We start from the raw sequence: 18,606 nt of genomic DNA, 5'->3' as shown, positions 1-18,606 counted from the left end.
GGGCAGCTGCACGGCTGTGGGCGCTGCTGGACGGCACGTGGGGGGGGGGGCGGGCACACCACAGCCTCCCCGAGGCCTGGGTCCCGGCCCGCACCCCGGCCGTCCCCACCACAGAGGCTGGAGCCAGCAGCGGCCACAGCCCTGAGACCACGGCCCCCCCCGGCCGTCGCTCCCGCTGCGGCCGAGGCCCAGAAGCAGCCAACACAATCGACACAGGCGGCTGGCTGTGCGCCGGGAAGTGTGTGTGCGCCGGGAAGTGTGTGTGCACGAGGAAGTGTGAGCACAGCACACCTGTCTGCTCACGGAATCCCACCAAGAGCTCCCCAAGGCATGCCCAGGTGGAGCGGGAACCCAAGGCCTGTACCCCAAACCCACCTGGACCACAGGCAGACTTGCCGGCCGGGGCCACAGGCCTCCTGGGTGGAGTCCCCCCGCCCCGGGTGGTGAGCTCTATGGTGTCTCTGACAGCCCCACCTGCAGAGGTCGGGGGGGACCAGCTCCCACACCACACCTTGATGGGCACAGAAGTAGACAGCTTTTGGCTTTCAGGGTCTCAGGGGATGAGGGGCCCCGCAGGTGCTAGACAGGCACCAGAGCACCTGTCGGAAGCTAGCCCGTGAAGGGCACCGTCAGGTGTCCGCATAAAACAGGCCCAACATCACCCCCGGAGAGCACCCCCGAACCCCCAAACCCAGAGCGCAGAGGAGGCACGGAGGGGGGGCCTGGAGACCCGGCCCCCCGCTGCACCCAGGCTCCCGGGGACCTCGGGCAGTTCCCTCTCGCAGCAGCTGAACCCAGAGCTGCCCTGGGCTGAAGGAGGCTGTGCTGAAAAGTCGGTTTGCGAGGCATCCAGCGTGGTTTCCTGAAGAAGAGACGCCCCTTCTTCACCCCTAAGGAGGCCCCCCACCCGGGCAGGCGTGCATCGGCCGAGCACAGGCCCAAGCGGCTTGGAAAACGTGTCCCCGTGCCTCCCTCACATTCGTGACTCCAGCCAAACCCAGATTTCCTCGGCCCAGACCCTCCTCACCGCCACCAGCCGCCGTGATGACCCACGTGCCTCTGAATCACTTCCACTCAGTCGGCCAGGAGGAGCGCAGCCGGGCCGGCCCCGGGACGCCTCCCGAGGGCCCTGCCAGCCCCGTCCAGCCTCTCCTCTGGCAGCAGGAGCTCCCGTTGGCCGAGAGGCATCCAGCCCATTCCGAAAGTTTCCGGAAACTTTCCTGCTGGGAGCTGAGGGGGCAAAGGGGCCTCTGCTTGATGCCCGTGGGACCTCAGTGTCCAAGACCCACTGGGGGGGGCCCACCAGGCGTCGCGACCCAGCCGCCCTGTGCCTCTCCTCTGTGGTCGAGTGTCAAGTGAACCTGACATTGTTCCAGACATGTGCTGAGCAGCTGGGACTTGTGGAAGGTCGCAGCCATGACCCTGAGCGCCCAGCACCACGACCCAGCAGGCACAAGGAATTCTGGGCAAACCAGAATTCCTCCATCACACCCGGAACCATGGCAAGCAGCTGAAACCCCAAGTCCCAAAGGGTTAGGGTTACTTAGGGTTGGGGGGCAGACCCCGCCCTCTCGGGCCTCGGGGGGACAGGATGCAGCTCGGCACAGCCAGGGTTCCCCCGAGCACGGGACCAGGCAGGGGGTCCCCTCCCTCCGAGAGGGGCTGCCTGCGTGGCTGGAGGCCTTCCCCGGGGAGCGTGCAGCCCGGCATAGCCTCAGCCTCCGGACCCCGTCTCTGCAGACGGCTCCCTCCGTGACAGAGTCTGCTGTGTCCTCGCTTCTCTCGGGGTCTGCACACCACGCGCTGCTTTTAGAGGCGTGCCAACTGTTGCTGTAAATAGACTCCGTGCAGCAAAGAAGCGGCCGAGTGGAACACTGGCCAGGTCGCTCCTGTGCCCAGCCCTGCAGGGCTGACCTGCGTGTGCCCACTGTCCCGTCTACGAGTGGGTCCCCTCAGCACCCGGGACAGGCAGGCCTGTGGGCAGCCCTTCCGCCGGGCCCTGCAGCACTGTCCCCCGTGCCCACATCCAGGGCCCAGGACCGGGTCCTGCTCTCGACCCCCGACCCCGTGATCCAGAGAAGCCCCGGTCTCCTCGTCTGTGCCCCCAGCAAGTGCCTGACACAAGATCTGTCCTCCACGGATGCCCCAGCGTTGGGGACTCGACGAGGCGCCCTACGTCCCAGGGCCCCGTCACAGAGCCCCAAAGGGAACCGCCTCTGTTTCCACTACGAAGTGCCCATGTGGTCCTGCCTGGGGGTCCGGGTTGTGCTCTGCCACACCACACCAGCCTCTGTTCTCAAGAGCGGGGCCACTGGCAGAGGGGCCACACCGGCTGAGTGGACTGGGGGCCATGGACCCCCCAAGCAAGGCCTCTGGGGGTTCTCGCAGACCTCAGAGACCCCCAGACCCCACCATGGCCTCCAGAGTGATTTAGGAAAACCTGGACCTGCGAGCTGACACGCCAGTTAGAAGGAATGGGGAGGTTCTACTGCTGCCCAGGGAGGTGGCCAGGCCACTCCACGCCCACTAAGACCAGTCCACGGACCTCAGGCCCGCTGGACACCGCCGGGGTGCTGGCCTGCGTCGTTGCATCGGCCTCCGCCCGCCTCACTGACTACTGTGTGTAGTCGGGTCCTGAGGGCAGACGCCTGGTTTGGAAGCAGCCAGAGCGACACCCAGGGGCCACGAGCAGGTTCCCCGCCCCTGAACATGAGCACAGGTGAGGTCAGGAGGGGTCAGAGGAGGTCTGTGACAAACACAGAGGACAGAGAGGCACCGAGGAGCCACCGACACTGCAAGACCAGCCCCCCGCTGTGCTGTGGACAAATTCTCCCTAGGTGTGGACGGCAGCCCTGTCCCCGTGCAGAATTTGGTGGCTTCAAGAAAAGGGTTTCCATTCAGAACTCCCCCCTCTCACCGCGGCATGTTCCACAGTTAGAGATTCATTCCTTTGTTATGAACATCCCTAACATTTTCCTATGACATGCACGTGTCTGGATGTGGAAAGCACCAGTGTGAGATCGAGCACCAGCCCCTCGGGGCACTCCCCTGGCTGACACTGTGCCCTGTGCAGAGACGGAAGGAGCAGACGGAAGGAAGCCCAGTGGCCAGCACGGCTGGGGCAGGACAGCGAGGGCAGCAGACGCCTTGGAGGCTCACAGAGACCTGCTCCGGGCGGAGGTGGGAGGGCCCCATACACCCCAGTCCTCAGCCTCCACCACGAGACATCTGCACGGCCTGAGGCTGCCAAGACTCCCCAGGGACCCTCGCCCGGCGGACAAGAGGTCACAGCCCACGTGGCACAGCCACGGAGGCATCCAGCCACAGCTGTGTCTTTCAGCGCCGTCTCCCCGAGCACATCTGCAGAGCCAGCAGGAAGGGCTTCCAGCGGCCGGAGGAGGGCCGGCCGCTTGCAGAGTGCCGAGGGTTTCGAGGCTGCCAAAGCAAACCCACGTGCGCGGTTACACAACCTGCTCAGCCAGCCTGAAGTGCCCTCCCGCCCGGCCTGGGGGGGCGGGGGGGTGCCTTCCACTACCCCACCTGGGTTCAGGGTACGGTGGTCATTGCTGCCCTGGACCCTCTGGGGTGGGTGGGTCCTGTCCTTCTCTGGGTTCGGTGCCAGGACAGCACCAAACAGCCACTGGGCAGCCCCTCCCATCCCTCCTCCTGGCTCTCACCCAGAAGGGAGAGGCCCGAGCTAATCGAAGGGAGCAGGACCCCTCACCACCACCCGGGGTTCCGGCTCTGAGGGCGTGGCCCCTCCTGCCTCAGCACCCACTGCCTCCTTCTCTCTGTTTGTTCTCTCTGCCAGCATTTCCTGAGCCTCCAGCCTGGACTCGGGGCAGAGGGAGTGGGGAGCCGCTGGTCCCCTGGCCCTTCCCACCGATGCCTGACGGGGCACAGTGGTGCCCCACCCAGGAGCCGTGGTTTGGGGCCCATGCGCCCACTTCATCGGGGGCCTCGTCTTCTCAGGGCCTTGGCACCCCAGGCCGGCCCGCCCTCCACTCCAGATGTGCAGTCTCAGGAGAGGTGGACCCCTGCCCTGGGCACAGCCTCAAGGACCCGAGGACCCCCTCCTCCTAGAGGAGCTCCAGGGGGGACAGGGAGGGAACGCCCAGAACGGGCCCAGCCACCGCCCCCTCCTGGTCCAGCCCACTTCCGGCCCTCCCCTCTGCTGGTGGCCAACTGTGTCCTCCCCCAGGTCCTGCCAGCGTTCCACAGAAACTGATGTCACTCGTTCAAAGCCAAAGAGCAAACACTTATCTAACAAACATTAAATACTCAGAATGTGGCAAAACCAAACCAGGCAGTAACTCCCTGAGGGCAGGGAGCACCCTGGGGCCTGGACCCGCAGGGGGGCACCTGCTGCAGGTGGGGTTCCCTGGTGGGGTTCCCTGCTGGGGTGCGGGTGCAGCTTGGGGCTGGGACCCTCAGGGGGGCTGGGGCACAGTGGTCAGCAGACTGCCCCCGGCCCTGGGAGCCCGGAGCCATCGAGGCAGAACCCTGAGGGGCGTCCACAAGGGGGATGGTGCCACCTCTTCCTTTCTCAGGACACGGAAAATGTGGGAGTGGGCAGAGAAGGGGCCCATGCGCTCAGTCCATGCTGCCGCCTTGGCCTGCGGCGGGTGGACCCTGGGGCACAAAGGACAGCACACTGGTCTGGCCGGAACAGCCACGTCCCCAAGTCCCACCCCCCCAAAGACCGGCGCCGCTCCAGCCCACTTCCTTTGCCTTCCCCTCTGCTGGGAAGTGGGGAAGAGCTCCCGGCACACGTTTGAGTCAACCTCATTAACCCACACGTCGCACACAGCACAACGCGGAGATCGCAGGGGCAGTTCTGTGCGTTCGGACAGGTGCGGACACGGCTGGCGAGCGCCCATCCACACGCTCGTGCTGCCCCGGCCCCCAGCTGTCACCCCCCAGGACCTCTGACAGCTGTTCCCTCCAGACTGCCCCAGCCCCTCCCCACCGCCACACACCTTCCTCCACCTGAAGCCGTTCGCCCTCTGCCCTCTGCCCTCCGCCCTCTGCACAGTGCGCTCCTGAGCGCCCACGAAGAGCCAGGCCCGTGCCAGGGTGGGGGTCGGGGCCACGCACAGGCGGTGCCGTGTCGGCCCCCTGCGGCGGCCACTGTGGAGGGGGCGCTGAGGAGCCGCGGCTGCTGCCGGCACCTGAGCATCCTCTTCCCCCGGCGGCAGACGGTGCTGCGGGAATCTGCCAGCAGCAAACCCCTGAGCTTCCGCTTTCTGGGGGCGGCTTATCACGAGGCCAAGGCACTTTCTCACGGACTCTGCCCGATTTTTCCCGGAAAGCGGGGCCGTGCCCACCAGCGCAAGAGATAACGGGCAGGGCCTCCTGCGATAACTGGTGGGATGATTTTCTTCCTCTTTTAGCCATCTGGATTCTCACAGTTCTGAACTTCCCACTGATGCCCTCTGCCCTGTACCTGCTGGGAAGGCACCAGGCTCCCGGGGCAGGTTCCCGGGAGGGAGGCTCCCTCGGGGCTGCTCCCTCCACAGCCAAGCAAGGCCACCGAGGCCTGGCCTGCCGGTCGCCTGCCGAAGCCAGCCCGGGCGGGCTGGGGCTTCCGGCGTCCCTCCTGAGCCTCTGATCGCCCCCCCGCCCAGCTTAATGCTGAGGTAGCAGGCTACCTGGCTGGGGTCCCGGGGTGCACCCATGGAGAATGTGCTCACGTCAGACCTGGGCACAAAGCAGACACGCAGCTTCGCTGTCTGCCGCACTGGAGACCCGGCCGAGCTTCCTCTCTCCCCCTCGTGCGCTGCTCGGCCCCCGGGGACACTGGGGGGCGGTGGGCTGTCGACAGCTGGGGGGGCCGGGCCCCCGCTGTGCTCAGAGCTGCTGCTTAGTCTCCGAGTCAGCACGCTCGGTCAGCAGACCCCAAGCGGGAGGTGGACGGAGAGAGGGAGCAGGGGGGAGAGACCCAGGGGGAGCTGGCCCGGGACCCACGGGGAGCTGGCGGAGGTCCCCTGGCAGCGGCGGGCACTGCACCTCCATCCACCCTGAAAGCGCGTGGATCTGGGCCGCCCCTCCCCCAACAGAGGTTGGAGGTGGGCGGTGGCGGGTTCCGCCCTCCCTCCGTCTCCCTTCCCTTCCCTGAGCAGCAGGGCAATGTGGGGGTGGAGGCAACGTGGGCCCTGCACACAGTGGTGCTTAATAAATGTCAGCCCACCGGACAGGGCAGAGGGCGCTGGGGCTGGAATAGGAATGGGAACTGGGGTGGCACCACCCTCAGGACCCCTCCCACACCTGCTGGGGCCTCCGTCCAGGGTGACAGGAGGGGCCCCGGGGAAGGGAGAGGCCACGGGGAGGGTGGCCGGAGCGGTGGGTCTCAGCACCCGGATGGGGGCGAGGAGTGGTGGCCGAGCAGAGGGGTGGCGAGGTTGCCCACGTCACGCCCGCGGGGCTGACTGGGCGCTCCGGTGTGAGGGCCCCCGCGCGGCAGGGTGGGGAGGCGCCGGGCCTCCAGCAGGGAGGGAGGAACGGCTGCGGGGACAGGCGTGCTCTGGTTCTGTGGTGACCCCCACTGCCCCCCGCCCCCTTGTCTCCATCCCGTAGAACGCTCTGTCGCCAGGTCCACGGCCCATCTGGGCCCCCCACACAACCCCACTGCAAGGCAGGTTTCTGGTGGACGAGAGCCCCAAGCCCCGGAGACTCCCTGCCGCACAGTAGGTGCTCGGTGAACTCCGAGTGAGTGCGTGAGTGCGTGCGGGACAGGACGGCTGCTCCGGACGGATGTGGACATGGCGGGGTCGACGCGGCGCCCGGGGGCGCGACGGGAGCCGGAGCAGGGCGGAGCGAAGCGCAGAGCGGTGAGCGGTGCCAGGGGCTGGTTACGCCTATAAAAAAGGGACATCGGATCCCTGTCCTGAACCACAGGCGGAAAGATCGCTTCCAGATGCGCGAGCGCCTGTGTGTGAAACCCTGAAAGTGAAAGCTGCGGCAGAGCCCCCGCCGCACTCGCGCTGGGAAGGGCTCGCTGGATCGGGAAAGGGGAACTCGAGAGGGGAAGGCAGGCAGGTCCCCGCACGCCCGCCAAGGCTTCAAGGTCTCAGAGGTGACCTCGCCGCTGCCGCCGAGGAAGGGCTCAGGGCTGGAGCAGAGAAAGCGCAGGGACGGAAGGACGGCCCCAGAGGTGCCCAGAGCACCGCGGAGGGATTCACTGCAGATCAGGGCAACCGCCCGGTGAGCGGCTGCTGCTTCGCCCTCACCAGGAGCGCAGCCAGTTGGGGCTGGGAGGGGGGGGGGGTTGGGGGGGGCCCATGGTCCTGGTCCCGCGGCTGCACTGCCTCCCTCGACGCTCCGCACGTGTTGGAATAGTCCGTCTCGGCATACTTGACAGCAGTTTAAGTAAACACACAATTCCATCCTCCTGTCGGAGAAAGATGAAAATGGGGGTCAGGCCCCCAGCCTCCAGATTTCAGGGACTGTGCGTGGCTTTGCTTTTCCTGGCGCTGAGGACTATGTCTCGTTCACACTTTTGTTCTCGGTGCTGAATAAACACATAGAGGCACTAGGAAGAATGAAGAGTGAGTTCCCAAGGCCGTGAGCCCTGGGCCCGGTGACCCTCCAGGGCTGTGGGCAAGCGGCAGGGCCGGGGGCCGGGGGCCGGGCCAGCGAGGCCGGGAAGGAGTGTCAGGGCTGGCGGGATGACGGTGAGCTGCAGGCAGGCACACTTTCTAAAAGGTTTCCCAGGGTAACCCGCAGGCGGCGGTGGTGGTGGAGGTGCAGGTGCTGCAGTTGTGAGGCACCTGACCCGGCTGCGGGCCCGGGCAGGGCGTGGCGAGACGGAGGTGACCGCACTTTACCTGCGCCCACAGGGGCCGTTTTCACCAACAGCTCTCTTGGCAGCGTGCGCTCCGAGAAGCGGTGCCGTCGTGGTCTCACCATAGCTGCGTCCCAGTGCAAGCTGGGGCTGGAGGCGGGCGGCGCTGTGTCTGGCGTGGAGCCGGAGCTGTACAAGCGGACAAGGAGTTCTGATGCTCTCGGGTCGGGGGATGGCCTTGGGGAGCACGAGAGTGTGCCCAAGGCGGGGAAATGCGGGATCTCACAAGAAGCCGACGACCAGAGGCGAGACTTGGCCGGGCCTTCCTGAAGCGCAGCCAGCTGGGCCGACGCAAGGGAGAGGAGCAGGTGCACAGCGAGAGGCTGAGCCCACCCAGCGCCTCAGGGAGCAGCAGGAACAGGCCGGTGCCGTCCCAGTGGGCAGCCGCGGTGGGATGCGGGCACCTGGGCAGCCCCCTCGCCCGGGCACCGTCACGTACGGAGGAGTCACAGATTTCAAGCCTTGCCAATGGATTGGCGTCCGCTGTGATGAGCCACCAGGGGAGAACAACGGCAGGAACTGATAAAGGGAGACTCTTAAAAGCAGCAAGAGAAAAGGAGGCAGTGACCTACAAAGGAGTTCCCATCAGACTGTCAGCTGATTTCTTAAAAGAGACCTTGCAGGCAAGAAGGAGCTGGAAAGAAGTACTCCAAGTCATGAAAGGCAAGGACCTACACCCAAGATGACTCCATCCAGCAAAGCTTTCATTCAGAATGAAAGGGCAGATAAAGTGCTTCCTGGATAAGGTCAAGTTAAAGGAGTTCATCATCACCAAGCCCTTATCATATGAAACATTAAAGGGACTTACCTAAGAAAAAGAATGTTACAAAGCAGACCGGGGTGGGGGTGCTGAATGATATAGAAGACCCCCCTTTTTCTCTGGGGGCTCCTCCCCCATACTAGGTTCGCTTTGCCCACCACCAGAGGAAAGATGTCTCTCAATGCCAGAGATTGGTGAAAGGAAAGGAATTATTATTTATTTAAAAGGTATACAGACTACAGTTCTTTAGAATCCTCACAAACGCACACAGTCCTTCCTTCCCCCCCTGCCCAGTCTGGGGTACTGAGTACCATCCACGTGGCAAAAGGGAGCACTTCCAAAGCCATGTGGTCCTGACTCTCACCCAAAGCCACATGGTCCCTGAAAAGACCCCAAGTGGCTGCCATTCCAGGCAGGTGTGGCCCTGTGGTGTGGGGCCAATCACCCCCAAGCTCTTCTGGACCCCATTACCAACCCCTGCTCGGGGCCCCCCTCTTGGCTGCACCCTGTTACAAGAAGATCAAAAATATGAACAGTAAAATGACAACACACTCACTACTATCAACAAATGAACCTAAAGGGAAAGACAAACAATGAAAACAAAAACTAAGCAAACAGCTAGAACAGGAACAGAATCAGAGAAACGGAGGTCACGTGGACGGAGTTCAGTGGGGAGGGGGAGGGGAGGGGAATAGAGGGAAGGGTACGGGGAGAGGAAGCGTAAGCGGTGGGCACCAGAGAGACGGGGAGATAAGATGGAATAGGAAGCAGAGAAGTCCACGAACTCACACGTGCAGCCCGTGCACGTGAGCTACGGGGGAGGCATGCTGGGGGGTGGGGGGCTCAGGGCAGAGGATACAGGGGGAGAAGTTGGGAAAGCTGTGATAGCATAATCAATAAAATATACTTAAAAAAGATTTTCCAAGGCACATGGTCTTTTACTAGAAAGGTTTCTTATTTTTATACTTAATATTTAAAGGAGGAGTTCACGTGTCTGACAGAAGCACAGTCATCCAAACCTCAGGGGAGACCCCCCAGGCCCCCCAGGGCTGGACTCGGGCCTGAGCGCGGGCCGTGCCCACGAGTGAGCAGCAGGTCTGGGCTAAGACAGGGCCCCGCCCCGAGGGGCGCCGGACCCCTGGGGACTGGAGGCGGGGACCCCACTGGGACTCTCCAGCGGGGACGGCCCCCGGGGGCCACGGGTGCGGGCGGTGGAAACACTGTTTTCCTTCGAAGGGCCGGAGGGTCACCTGGGGAGGCAGTGAGCCAGCGGGGCAGGCCAGGCCAGGCCGGGAGGGTGGGGAGCCCGGAGTCCTTCCTCTCTGTAGACGGCGGAGGGGGCACGCCTGCCCCGACCAGCCGCGGCACCGCTGTCCCGCACAGAAGGACAAAACCCAGGGCTCAGCCAGTGACTCCTGGGGGCGTGGGCCCCTTCTGCTCCTTAAATTCTGGATTCTGGCAAGACAGGGAGGGGGCTGCGGGCCCACTCCCACCCTAGGGCCGAGACACCTCCTGCACCCCCTCCCCAGCTTTGGGGAGAAGAGCCCAACACAGCCAGCAAGGGCACCATCCGCAGGTGTAGAAGTGGGGGACCCCGGCAGCCGGTGTGGACAGCTGCCCGAGAGCAGAGGTGGGGACCAGGCCCTGCCAGGTGCACTGAGGGGACAGTGCTAGGCTAGCACAGTGGGACCCCTGGGGACCCCCAGGCAGGGAGCTGACGGCCACGTTCCAGCCTGTCGCTCACGCCGTGGGGAGGGCCAAGGGGGCCAAACAGGCCACATGCCGCCCGCCCGCCGGTGCCACTGAGCTCCCACAAGCCGCACCTGCCGTAGGTGAAAGGCGGTGACTTCGGGGCCCCTCGCTCCCCGCCACGCACGGGCTGACAGGCCCCCCCCACGACACGCCTGCAAGCTTCCCGGAGGCCACCCTGCAGACGCTCCCCAGGCACCAGGGCCAGCTGCTCGCACACATGCTTTTGAAATGAGGTATTTGGTAATAAAGCATGTGCCCAGCAGGACACGGCGGAATCAAGGGCGTGGGGAGGGGCGAGGGAAGAGGCGAGCCCAGCTCGCCCGGCAGCCAGCGGTGAGGAAAAGGGAACCGAGAACGCGGGGGCGTCCCAGCACCGAGCTTCCAGGCGGCCTGGGGTGGCCCTTGGGGGAAAGGGAAGGTGACGGGGAGCCCAGGGCTGGGCGGGAGCCGGCGACGCGGGTCTCGTGAACAGCGACTCGTCTGAGACGCCACACGTCTCTCGTCTTAGGTGTCAAGTGGGAAAAGGTGGTTTTGTTTCTTTAAATATTTTTTATCCTCACCAAGGACACTTCTTCACGGTTTCGCAGAGAGCGGAACGTGGATGTGAGAGTGGGAGGCGGGGCCGGCGCCCTGGCCGGGAAGTGGGCCACCGCTCTCCGGTTAGCGGACGACACCCCAACCCACTGAGCCCCACCCGCCGGGGCTGCAGGGAGTTCCGTGGATGGTGGCTCCGAGGTGGAGGCGCTGGGGCGCAGGGGGACAGGGTTCGCTCCCCCAGGTCCTGCTGAGCGATGGGGAGGGGTCCCGGGGTGCTGCCCGGGGCTCTGGCCTCGCCTGCGGGGTGAGCACACTGGCGGCTGGCTCCCTGCACCCCGACCCTCAGCACACGCTCTGGAGTAGGGAGTGGGGCTGCCCGAGTTGGGGCTTTCCTTTCCAGGTGCTGGTGTCCTCCCGTGCGGCCGCCAGCTCTTCTTGCCTGCCTCCCTTCCCACCTGCAGCTCCGGCTCACTTCCTGGGATGGAGCCAGGCCTGAGGGAGAAGGAGCCTTTCCTCACTCCGACCCCTCCCTGTCTGGGCCCTGTCTGGGCCCTGTGTGCACCCACCAGCCCCTCCCTGCTGCGTGCAGGTGGGGCTGCTCCTCAGTGACCTGCGGGAGGCTCAGCGCCTACAAATACCGTGTGAATGGCTAGGTCAGACCTGGGGGGTCGGGGGAAACCCAGCACCACAGCCTGGCTCCCTCTGCCCGGACCACCTCCAGCTCCTGGCACCGAGCCTCCATCGGCCCCGCAGGCCCAGCCTGCGGACTCCCTCTCACCGACACCTCTGCCCCACGCTGCCCCCACGGGGCTGCCCAGCACCCCCGCCCCAGGCCCCTTGACCCAGCATGGGCAAGGAAGCACTGAAGACAAGGACGGAGTGTGTCCCTGTCCCCAGACCAGGCGAGGGACACGGGACTGGCTGAGCACACGGGGCCCTGAGCCTCCGGCACCCCACGTCTGTGCCCAAGAGCAGGGGGACGGAGGCCAACGTGCCAGGCTGTGTACCCCGAAAAGCTGCGGCAGGCCTGTTGGCCCCCAGGTCTGCCCTGCCCTCATCCCTCCAGGACCCAGATTCCCAGCTCGATGGGGGGTGGGGCACCACCGTCTCCAAGGTCAAGACCAGTAGCAGGAAGTCCCCAGAGTGTCCTCATCAAAGGCTGCTGGTGGCTGTGTCCGCAGGGGGGTGGGTGTTGGAACTTCATGCTGGTCTCCGCTCCCAAGTTCCCAACAATCTAAGGAATGTCGGCGGTCTGGGGCCAGAGTGTGCACAAGGCATCCCAGAATCGGAGCTCAGCGACCTCCCCGCGAACTGCGTCCCCGCGCCCAGAACGACGCGTCCGCTCGGGTCCCTGGTCTCCTGGTCACACAGCCTCTCAGCTCTCCCGGACTCGGGTTCCGGTCTCCAGCCCACGGCCGGCAAGTTCCAGAAAAAGGGCTCGTTGTTTTTCTCGTCTGAGGCCTGCAGCGCGGCAGGGCCCGTGTCCGTCCATCCCGGGGGGAGCCCGCTGGGCAGCCTCAGCCCCGGAGGCAGAAAGGGGCGGTGGGGTGAGGGTGGCCCATCGAGGAAAAGGCACCGGCCGGGCGGAGGGAAGCGCAGGTCTGTGGGAAGGCGTGGCACAGGGAGCAGGCGGGAATTACCCGAGGTCGGGAGGTTCTGCCCCAAGAAACAGACGCTCCGGCAGGACAGTGTGTGCGTGCGTGAGGCTCACGGAGGCTGCAGAGGATGGGGCGGGGCGGGGGTGTGTGTGCAGGACCGGCACTTGGTGAGCGTGCCCCTCGCTGGCACAACTCCCCGGTCACAGGGAAGGGTGAGGTCCAGGAGGCACACGCGGGTGGGCGGGCGGGGCCGCCGGGGAGCGGAGCTGGGACGGGGCCCTCTTGTCCTCTGCAGCCGGTGGCACTGGGAGACACGCAGTGCGTCCAGCCTGTCTCCCCACCCCCCACCCCCCACCCCCTGCCGGAACGCAGAGGCCTGTGGAGCAGCAGCATCGTCCACCTGCCCTTCTTGGGGCAGTGGGGGGGGGGGGGGGCTAGCTGTGGCTGCCTATGTCCCGGGGCCACAAGGGGTCACCCCAAGCTCCTCCTGCAGGCGGGTGCTCCAGGCTCGCTCCCTGTCCCACCGTGCTGGTCCCAACTCCGGCCCCTGAGGGGACCCTCCCCTCCCCCAGGGATCCGGGGCTTATGCTGGGCAGCAGCGTCCGTTGCTCTGAGTGCGCGAGGCCACGGCAGGTGGCCAGAGGCCTTGGGACACTCAGTTAGAAGGGACTGAGGTTGTCAGAGGAGGGAGAAGGCGATTCCAGGGCAAGCGTCCTGTGGCTGCCCGGCAGGGAGAAGGCACCGGGGAGCCTTCCCGACCCCAGGCCCCAGGCGAAGGCCTCCCGTGCGTCTGGGTCCGACTCAGACCTTCTCAGGGGCCGGTGGCCCAGCAGAGCGCCCTTGTCCAAGCGTGACCGCACGGCCCTCCCGTTTCCCTCTAACTCCCCGAGGCGTCCACCGCACAAGTACCAGGAGGGAAGTGAAAGTGGGGGACGGGCGCAGGGTGGGGCTTCCTGCCTGCCACCCCGGCGCTGGGCAGGCCCTCCTCCCCTCCCCCGGGACGGAGGCCCACTCTGTGGTGCCCGAAGCCCAGCCGGCGCAGGCGGACTCTTCCGGGTCTCAGGCTTGACGTCGGCTCTTTTGAAGGAAACCGCTATCACTTGCCACCCCACGTAGCATGGCGCTTCGAACGTGATGGACGCATAACTGCCTAATAAGATAAGAAACAGGACAAAAATCCGTCACCTGACTGAATGAAGCAAGTGCCACTGCAGCTTGTACGGGGCCTCAGGTCTCCACTGACTCAAGTTTGGGATACGCTCCGCACCTGCGAAGCCAGGCGCAGGTGTGCTGACCTCTGACTGCGCCCGCTAGGTGTGCACGCAGAGAAGTAGTGACCGCGTTCCTGGAGGGAGCCCGTCTCACGCGGCACGTGGGGAGCCGTGCCTCGTGCAGGGCTGTGGCTCCATCCAGGTCCACAGCCCATGGGCTCCGCTCTCGCCTCACCACATCTGGACCTGGAGAGTGGTCCACAGATCCTGTGGTTTCCTGTGACGGCCTCGGGCGGGCCGATGAGAGGGGCCTCTGTGGACTCCCAGGCTCGCCCTCGCCGGCCCTGGGGGAGTCCGGCCCCCGACCACCGCCCTGTGGGCACTCCACAGCCCCAACAGAGCGCCTCGGCCGTCTGCAGACGCAGGGGGCGGTCTGCCCGGGCTGCAGCTCGAGGACGGGGTGCCGGGTCACCCACGGGGGACACGGGAGTCTGCAGGCTGGCCCCGCCCGGTCTGCACCTGGGGCTTCATCGGTCACAGCAGGCTGGGGCGGAAGGCGAGGGTGCGGACACCGGGGACGATGCAGCTCCCTCCCAGCACGAGGCCGACGCCCTCGGGAGGCAGAGACGCCCTCATCTCTAAGTCGCTGACCCAGTGAGGGGCCCGCCGACCACGCGACGGGAAAGGGGGGAAGAGACTCGGGCAGGCGGGAGGGAGGGAAAGGGGCATTCTGGAGCAAACAAGCAGCTTCACCTGGCAGGCCCCGGTGAGCCGGGGTGTGGGAGAGGGGGGCGAGGCAGGGGGCTGCGGGGAGAGCTCCCGGGCCAGAGTCCGCGGTCTGCGGCCGGCACACCTGTGAAGGGCAGCGGCACGCCCGTGCGCCTCACGGAGCGGCACGACCAGGCCGTGCGGGAGCTCGGGGCCGCAGCGACTGACCCGGAAAGTGAGTGGGGCTGTGCCTGCGTGTGACTCGCCCCAGACCAAGACGGGCATCGCGGTTCGTGAGCTGCTCCAACACCCAAAAGATGGGGAAACCCTTTCTATCCTACACAGTCCAGAGGCCCTAAGAAAAAATAAATGTTTTTCACTTAAATTTTTCTCACGCGCAGAACAACTGCAGCACCGAGTGCCAGACGGACACAGGCCGGCCACCCCCACGGCGGACAAAGGGCCGGTCCTCGCACACACACACACACACACACACACACACAGAGGCCTCCCGGCCCGAGGGCAGGCGGGTCACCCAGAAAGGCAGCACAGCTGGCCCTGACGTGTGACGTGTTCAAATCCGTTCACAACAAGAGACACACGTGTCAAAACCGCCCTGAGCAGCCGTTCTTCGTGGATCTGATCAGCAAAACTCGGGAGGCTGACTCCACGCGGGGGGCGGGACCGGGCCCCCCCACGCGCTGGCGGGCGTCTGACACGGCGCCGGGCGCCTGTCCAGTGCCCGTGGAGAACACGCCTGCAGAGTGTGCATGTTCGGTGTCGCCTGCCTCCCGCGCGCCCAGCGAGCAGGAAGCGGGTGCGGCCGGTCGCGACGGGCACACGCAGGGCAGCTCTGTGCGGGCGGGCAGAGAGCACCAAGCTCTCTGGGGGCCGGCAGGAGCAGACCTCCGAGAAGCGACACCAACTCAGGAAGAAATGAGCTCCCCTGGGGGAGGGCTGTGTGTGGCGAGCTCCTTCCCAGGGGAGCAGGACGGGAGGGGGTTTGAGGGCAGCTCTTCTCGGGAGACCTGGCTTCCTCGAGCTCAGGCACCTGCCTGCCGCCCGGGCAGGGTTCCGCAAGGTCAGGCTCTGCCTAGGGGCTTCAGCCAGCTGAGCGGTCATCTGAGACGCTAGCCACCCCGGGCCTCGGCCCAAATGCCTCGGCAGTGACCCAGGTGCTGGAGACCAGTGCAGGTGGGGAGCTCGGGGGCCCGGGGTCAGGAAGCTAGACATGACCAGCTGAGCGGTGGGCCCAGCACGCAGGCCTGGGGCGCACCGATGCGGAAAAGCCACAGCCGGCAGCTCAGGGCCCTGTGGCCGCGTCCCACCTGCGGGGAGAGCCCCACCGCGGCTCCCTGGCTTCCGGCCCAGGCCCAGGCACCTTTCGGGGAAAAGGCGGTTTCACGTCTAAGAGGCTGCGGCCAGGCAACTCCCTGGCAGACAGGTCCCCTGGGCCCTCGGTGCGCCACCCTAAATACCTTTCCTGCCGCACCCCTGGGTTCTGGCAAGGCCCGGCCCTCAGAGACCGAGATTCACGCTCGTCCTGGGTGCCTCTGGAGGCTTTAGCTAGAAATGTGCTGAGAGAATAAATTGCAACACAGCGAGATAAATGGGCTGTGTGTGCATTTTTCCGCCGCGTGCTCGGTGCTAGGCAGGCCTCAGATTAAAGCAGAAATGCGCTGGCGTCAGCAGGAAACACCTGCTGGGGCGGCCGCCCGGCCACCAGGAGGGACACGCCCTCGCCACACCCACAGGCCGGGCTGCACTGTCCCCAAACCTGCAGCAGGTGGAGCCTGGCCCGGGGACCGCGCGGCCTGCGCCGGCCCCGTCCCTCGGGCCGAGGCTGCCGTGGGAAGCCGCGTGTCTCTGGGGTTCCTGGGGGGACACCCACGCTCTGTGGGCGTGTGGGCGAGGCGTCCTCCGGTTGTCTGCGATTGGATCCCCCACTCGCTGATTCCTACAGACGCCCTCGTGGGCCCCCCTCTGTGCCCCCAGCCCTGCCGCACACTGCTGCAGACTGAGGCAGCTCCGGCCAGCGGCCCTGCTGCGCGGTCAGGCCCGGGCAGAGTGGCCGGGGAGGGACGACTCCTCTCAACAGCCCCTCGTCCCCGTTTCACAGAAAAGGAACTGAGGGTGAGGTGGTGACGAGACTGACGTGGCTGCCGGACTCCACGTGTGCCCCCTTCGTCCGTGGCCCTTGCGGCAGACAGCCGCTGAGAGCTGGTGTCCCCTGGAGGAGCTCGGAGCGGGGTGGGGGGGTGGGGGGGCTCAGGGGCCAGCCCTGGCCTGACACCACCTGCCCCTCCCCTGCACCTGCAGCCCAGGTTTCGCTCCTGCCAGCTCGTGGTCGGGGCACCTCAGGGTGCGGGTGGCCATTCAGGGGGGCTGCTCTCAGGGTAGTGGTGGGGCTGCCTCCTCCAAGCGACACCCCTGGGCGCTCTGGTCCACGCCCGGGCATCTGTTTCCGTGGGAGTAGCCTGTTTCTGGTTCTCAAATGTTTACACCGGGCGGTGCACACACTCAGTCTGCTTCACAGTTGCACGGGGCAGCCACTCCTGCAGGGGGCAGGTTGCAACCTGAAACCCAGGCACCCAGCTCTAGGCTCTGACGGTCACGGCCCAGGGAAGTGTCTCCCCACCCTTAGGTCCGATTCAAGCTTTTTTGCCCTGCCCCCCCACCCAGCAAAATTAAAAATAAAACAAGCACCTGCAGCCTTCACCACCGTCACCAGTTCCGAGGAACGAGAAGTAGGAAGCTTCCGGACAAAGAGCGCTGCTCACCCAGCAGGCGCCCAGCCCCCTTCCCGGGCCCGGCCCCAGGGCCATCCAGACCTGTGCCCTCAGGGCTGCTCTCAGAGCACCTCCAGGTGCTGTGTCCTGTGAGAGGCCGCTCACAACGTGTCCAGCGTGCCCAGCCTCTCCCAGGCAGGAGTGTGGCCACCGTGTCAACCGTCAGGCACAAAGACTCATTTGGCCCACATTGTTGAGTTCTCACAGTGAAGACGCCCGAACAACAAGACTCTGGCCACCTGCTGGCTGGACGTGGGGACACGGGAGTGGACACCCCTCCGCCTTTTATAGCTCCGTCGAGGTCACGACTGGTCTTGTTGGACTAACGACCCCATCTCGCAAGGCCACCAGGGCCTGCTGATTCCCGGAACCTCCAGGCTGCGCGGCTTCAGCTCCTGACCGTGGGAAGGGCCCAGGCCCGGCCCCGGCGCCTCCCAGCAAGCGGCTGCGCCAGGCGGGGGCAGGTCACCTGCGCAGGCCTCGGCGCCATGCTGTTCTCGGCTGCCGCCCAGCTGGACCTCGCTCCCCAGACCCCCTTCCTCTCCCGCCCCCTCCACACTGGCCTGTGTCTCTCTGCCTCGTCAAACCACACAGAGCCGCCCGTCCTCGACGAGCACGCCCCCAGGCTGTGCGGCCACAGCGGCTTCAGAACAACCCAGGAAGGGGCCCCGTGTCACCAGCCCTCGCTCCCTCCGACGCGCCATCCAGTCTCTGGGGAGGTCCCTTCCTTCCCCGGCCGTCTCGCGTAAGCGGCACCGCAGGGCACGTGGTCTCCGTGACTTTGTTTTCACTGAGAATGGCGCACTCAGGGCTCACGGCGTGGCCACCGGCATCGTCGCTGTGCTCCTTGGGGCTGGCAGCCACGTTGGGAGGACACTAACCGTCCCACGTTTTGGCAGCTGTGGCTAAGGCTGCGCACACCTCCTCCTGCCCAGACTGAGGCTTCGGGCAGCGGGGGCTCCTGCTCCCACCTGGCCTTGGTTCTGCCCACACGAGGCCTCGTCTGCAGCCCCCGCGGGACCAGCCCTCGCTGCTGCCCAGGCGGCAGCCCGGAACCAGCCCCGGGGGTGGCTGTGAGGCCGAGAGACGGCCACAGGCACCGTCCTGCCTGCGGCGTGACACACAATGGGCGCACCCCGGTGGAAGGGGGCCCAGGGCTCCGAGGAAGGCCAGCTGAGACCCGGGTGGATGCAGAGCCCATCCGGAGGATGAACGTGGGCTGCCTTCCTCCCAGTTCCCTCCGCGTCAGCGTGGGGAGCCCCCTCCCGGGGGCCACCGAGCGCTGGGCCAGGGCCCCGCGGTGTCCCCCCCTCAGGGCCGCTCTCGGGCCCCACGCCTCCTGTCCTCACGCCGGGTCACACCCCTCGGTGCCGTCAGACCTCTCCGTGTGTGCACTCGGGGGCTGCCC

The 18,606-nt window shown here is 66.0% G+C and overlaps 1 protein-coding gene across 1 annotated transcript; it reads left to right on the top strand.

Moving 5' to 3' along the window:
* The first annotated feature begins 6,761 nt into the window (after positions 1–6,761).
* LOC114503918 (tubulin-folding cofactor B-like) lies at positions 6,762–8,374 on the top strand. The gene is given in 4 exon segments (XM_036009086.1): positions 6,762–6,830; positions 7,592–8,096; positions 8,099–8,151; positions 8,154–8,374. Coding segments are annotated over 4 exon segments (840 nt in total). The 3' UTR covers positions 8,367–8,374.
* Positions 8,375–18,606: the final 10,232 nt, after the last annotated feature.

This window comes from Phyllostomus discolor, chromosome 8 (assembly GCF_004126475.2).
Source record: "Phyllostomus discolor isolate MPI-MPIP mPhyDis1 chromosome 8, mPhyDis1.pri.v3, whole genome shotgun sequence".
Lineage (NCBI taxonomy): Eukaryota > Metazoa > Chordata > Mammalia > Chiroptera > Phyllostomidae > Phyllostomus > Phyllostomus discolor.
This window is presented reverse-complemented; position numbering and strand designations above follow the sequence as displayed.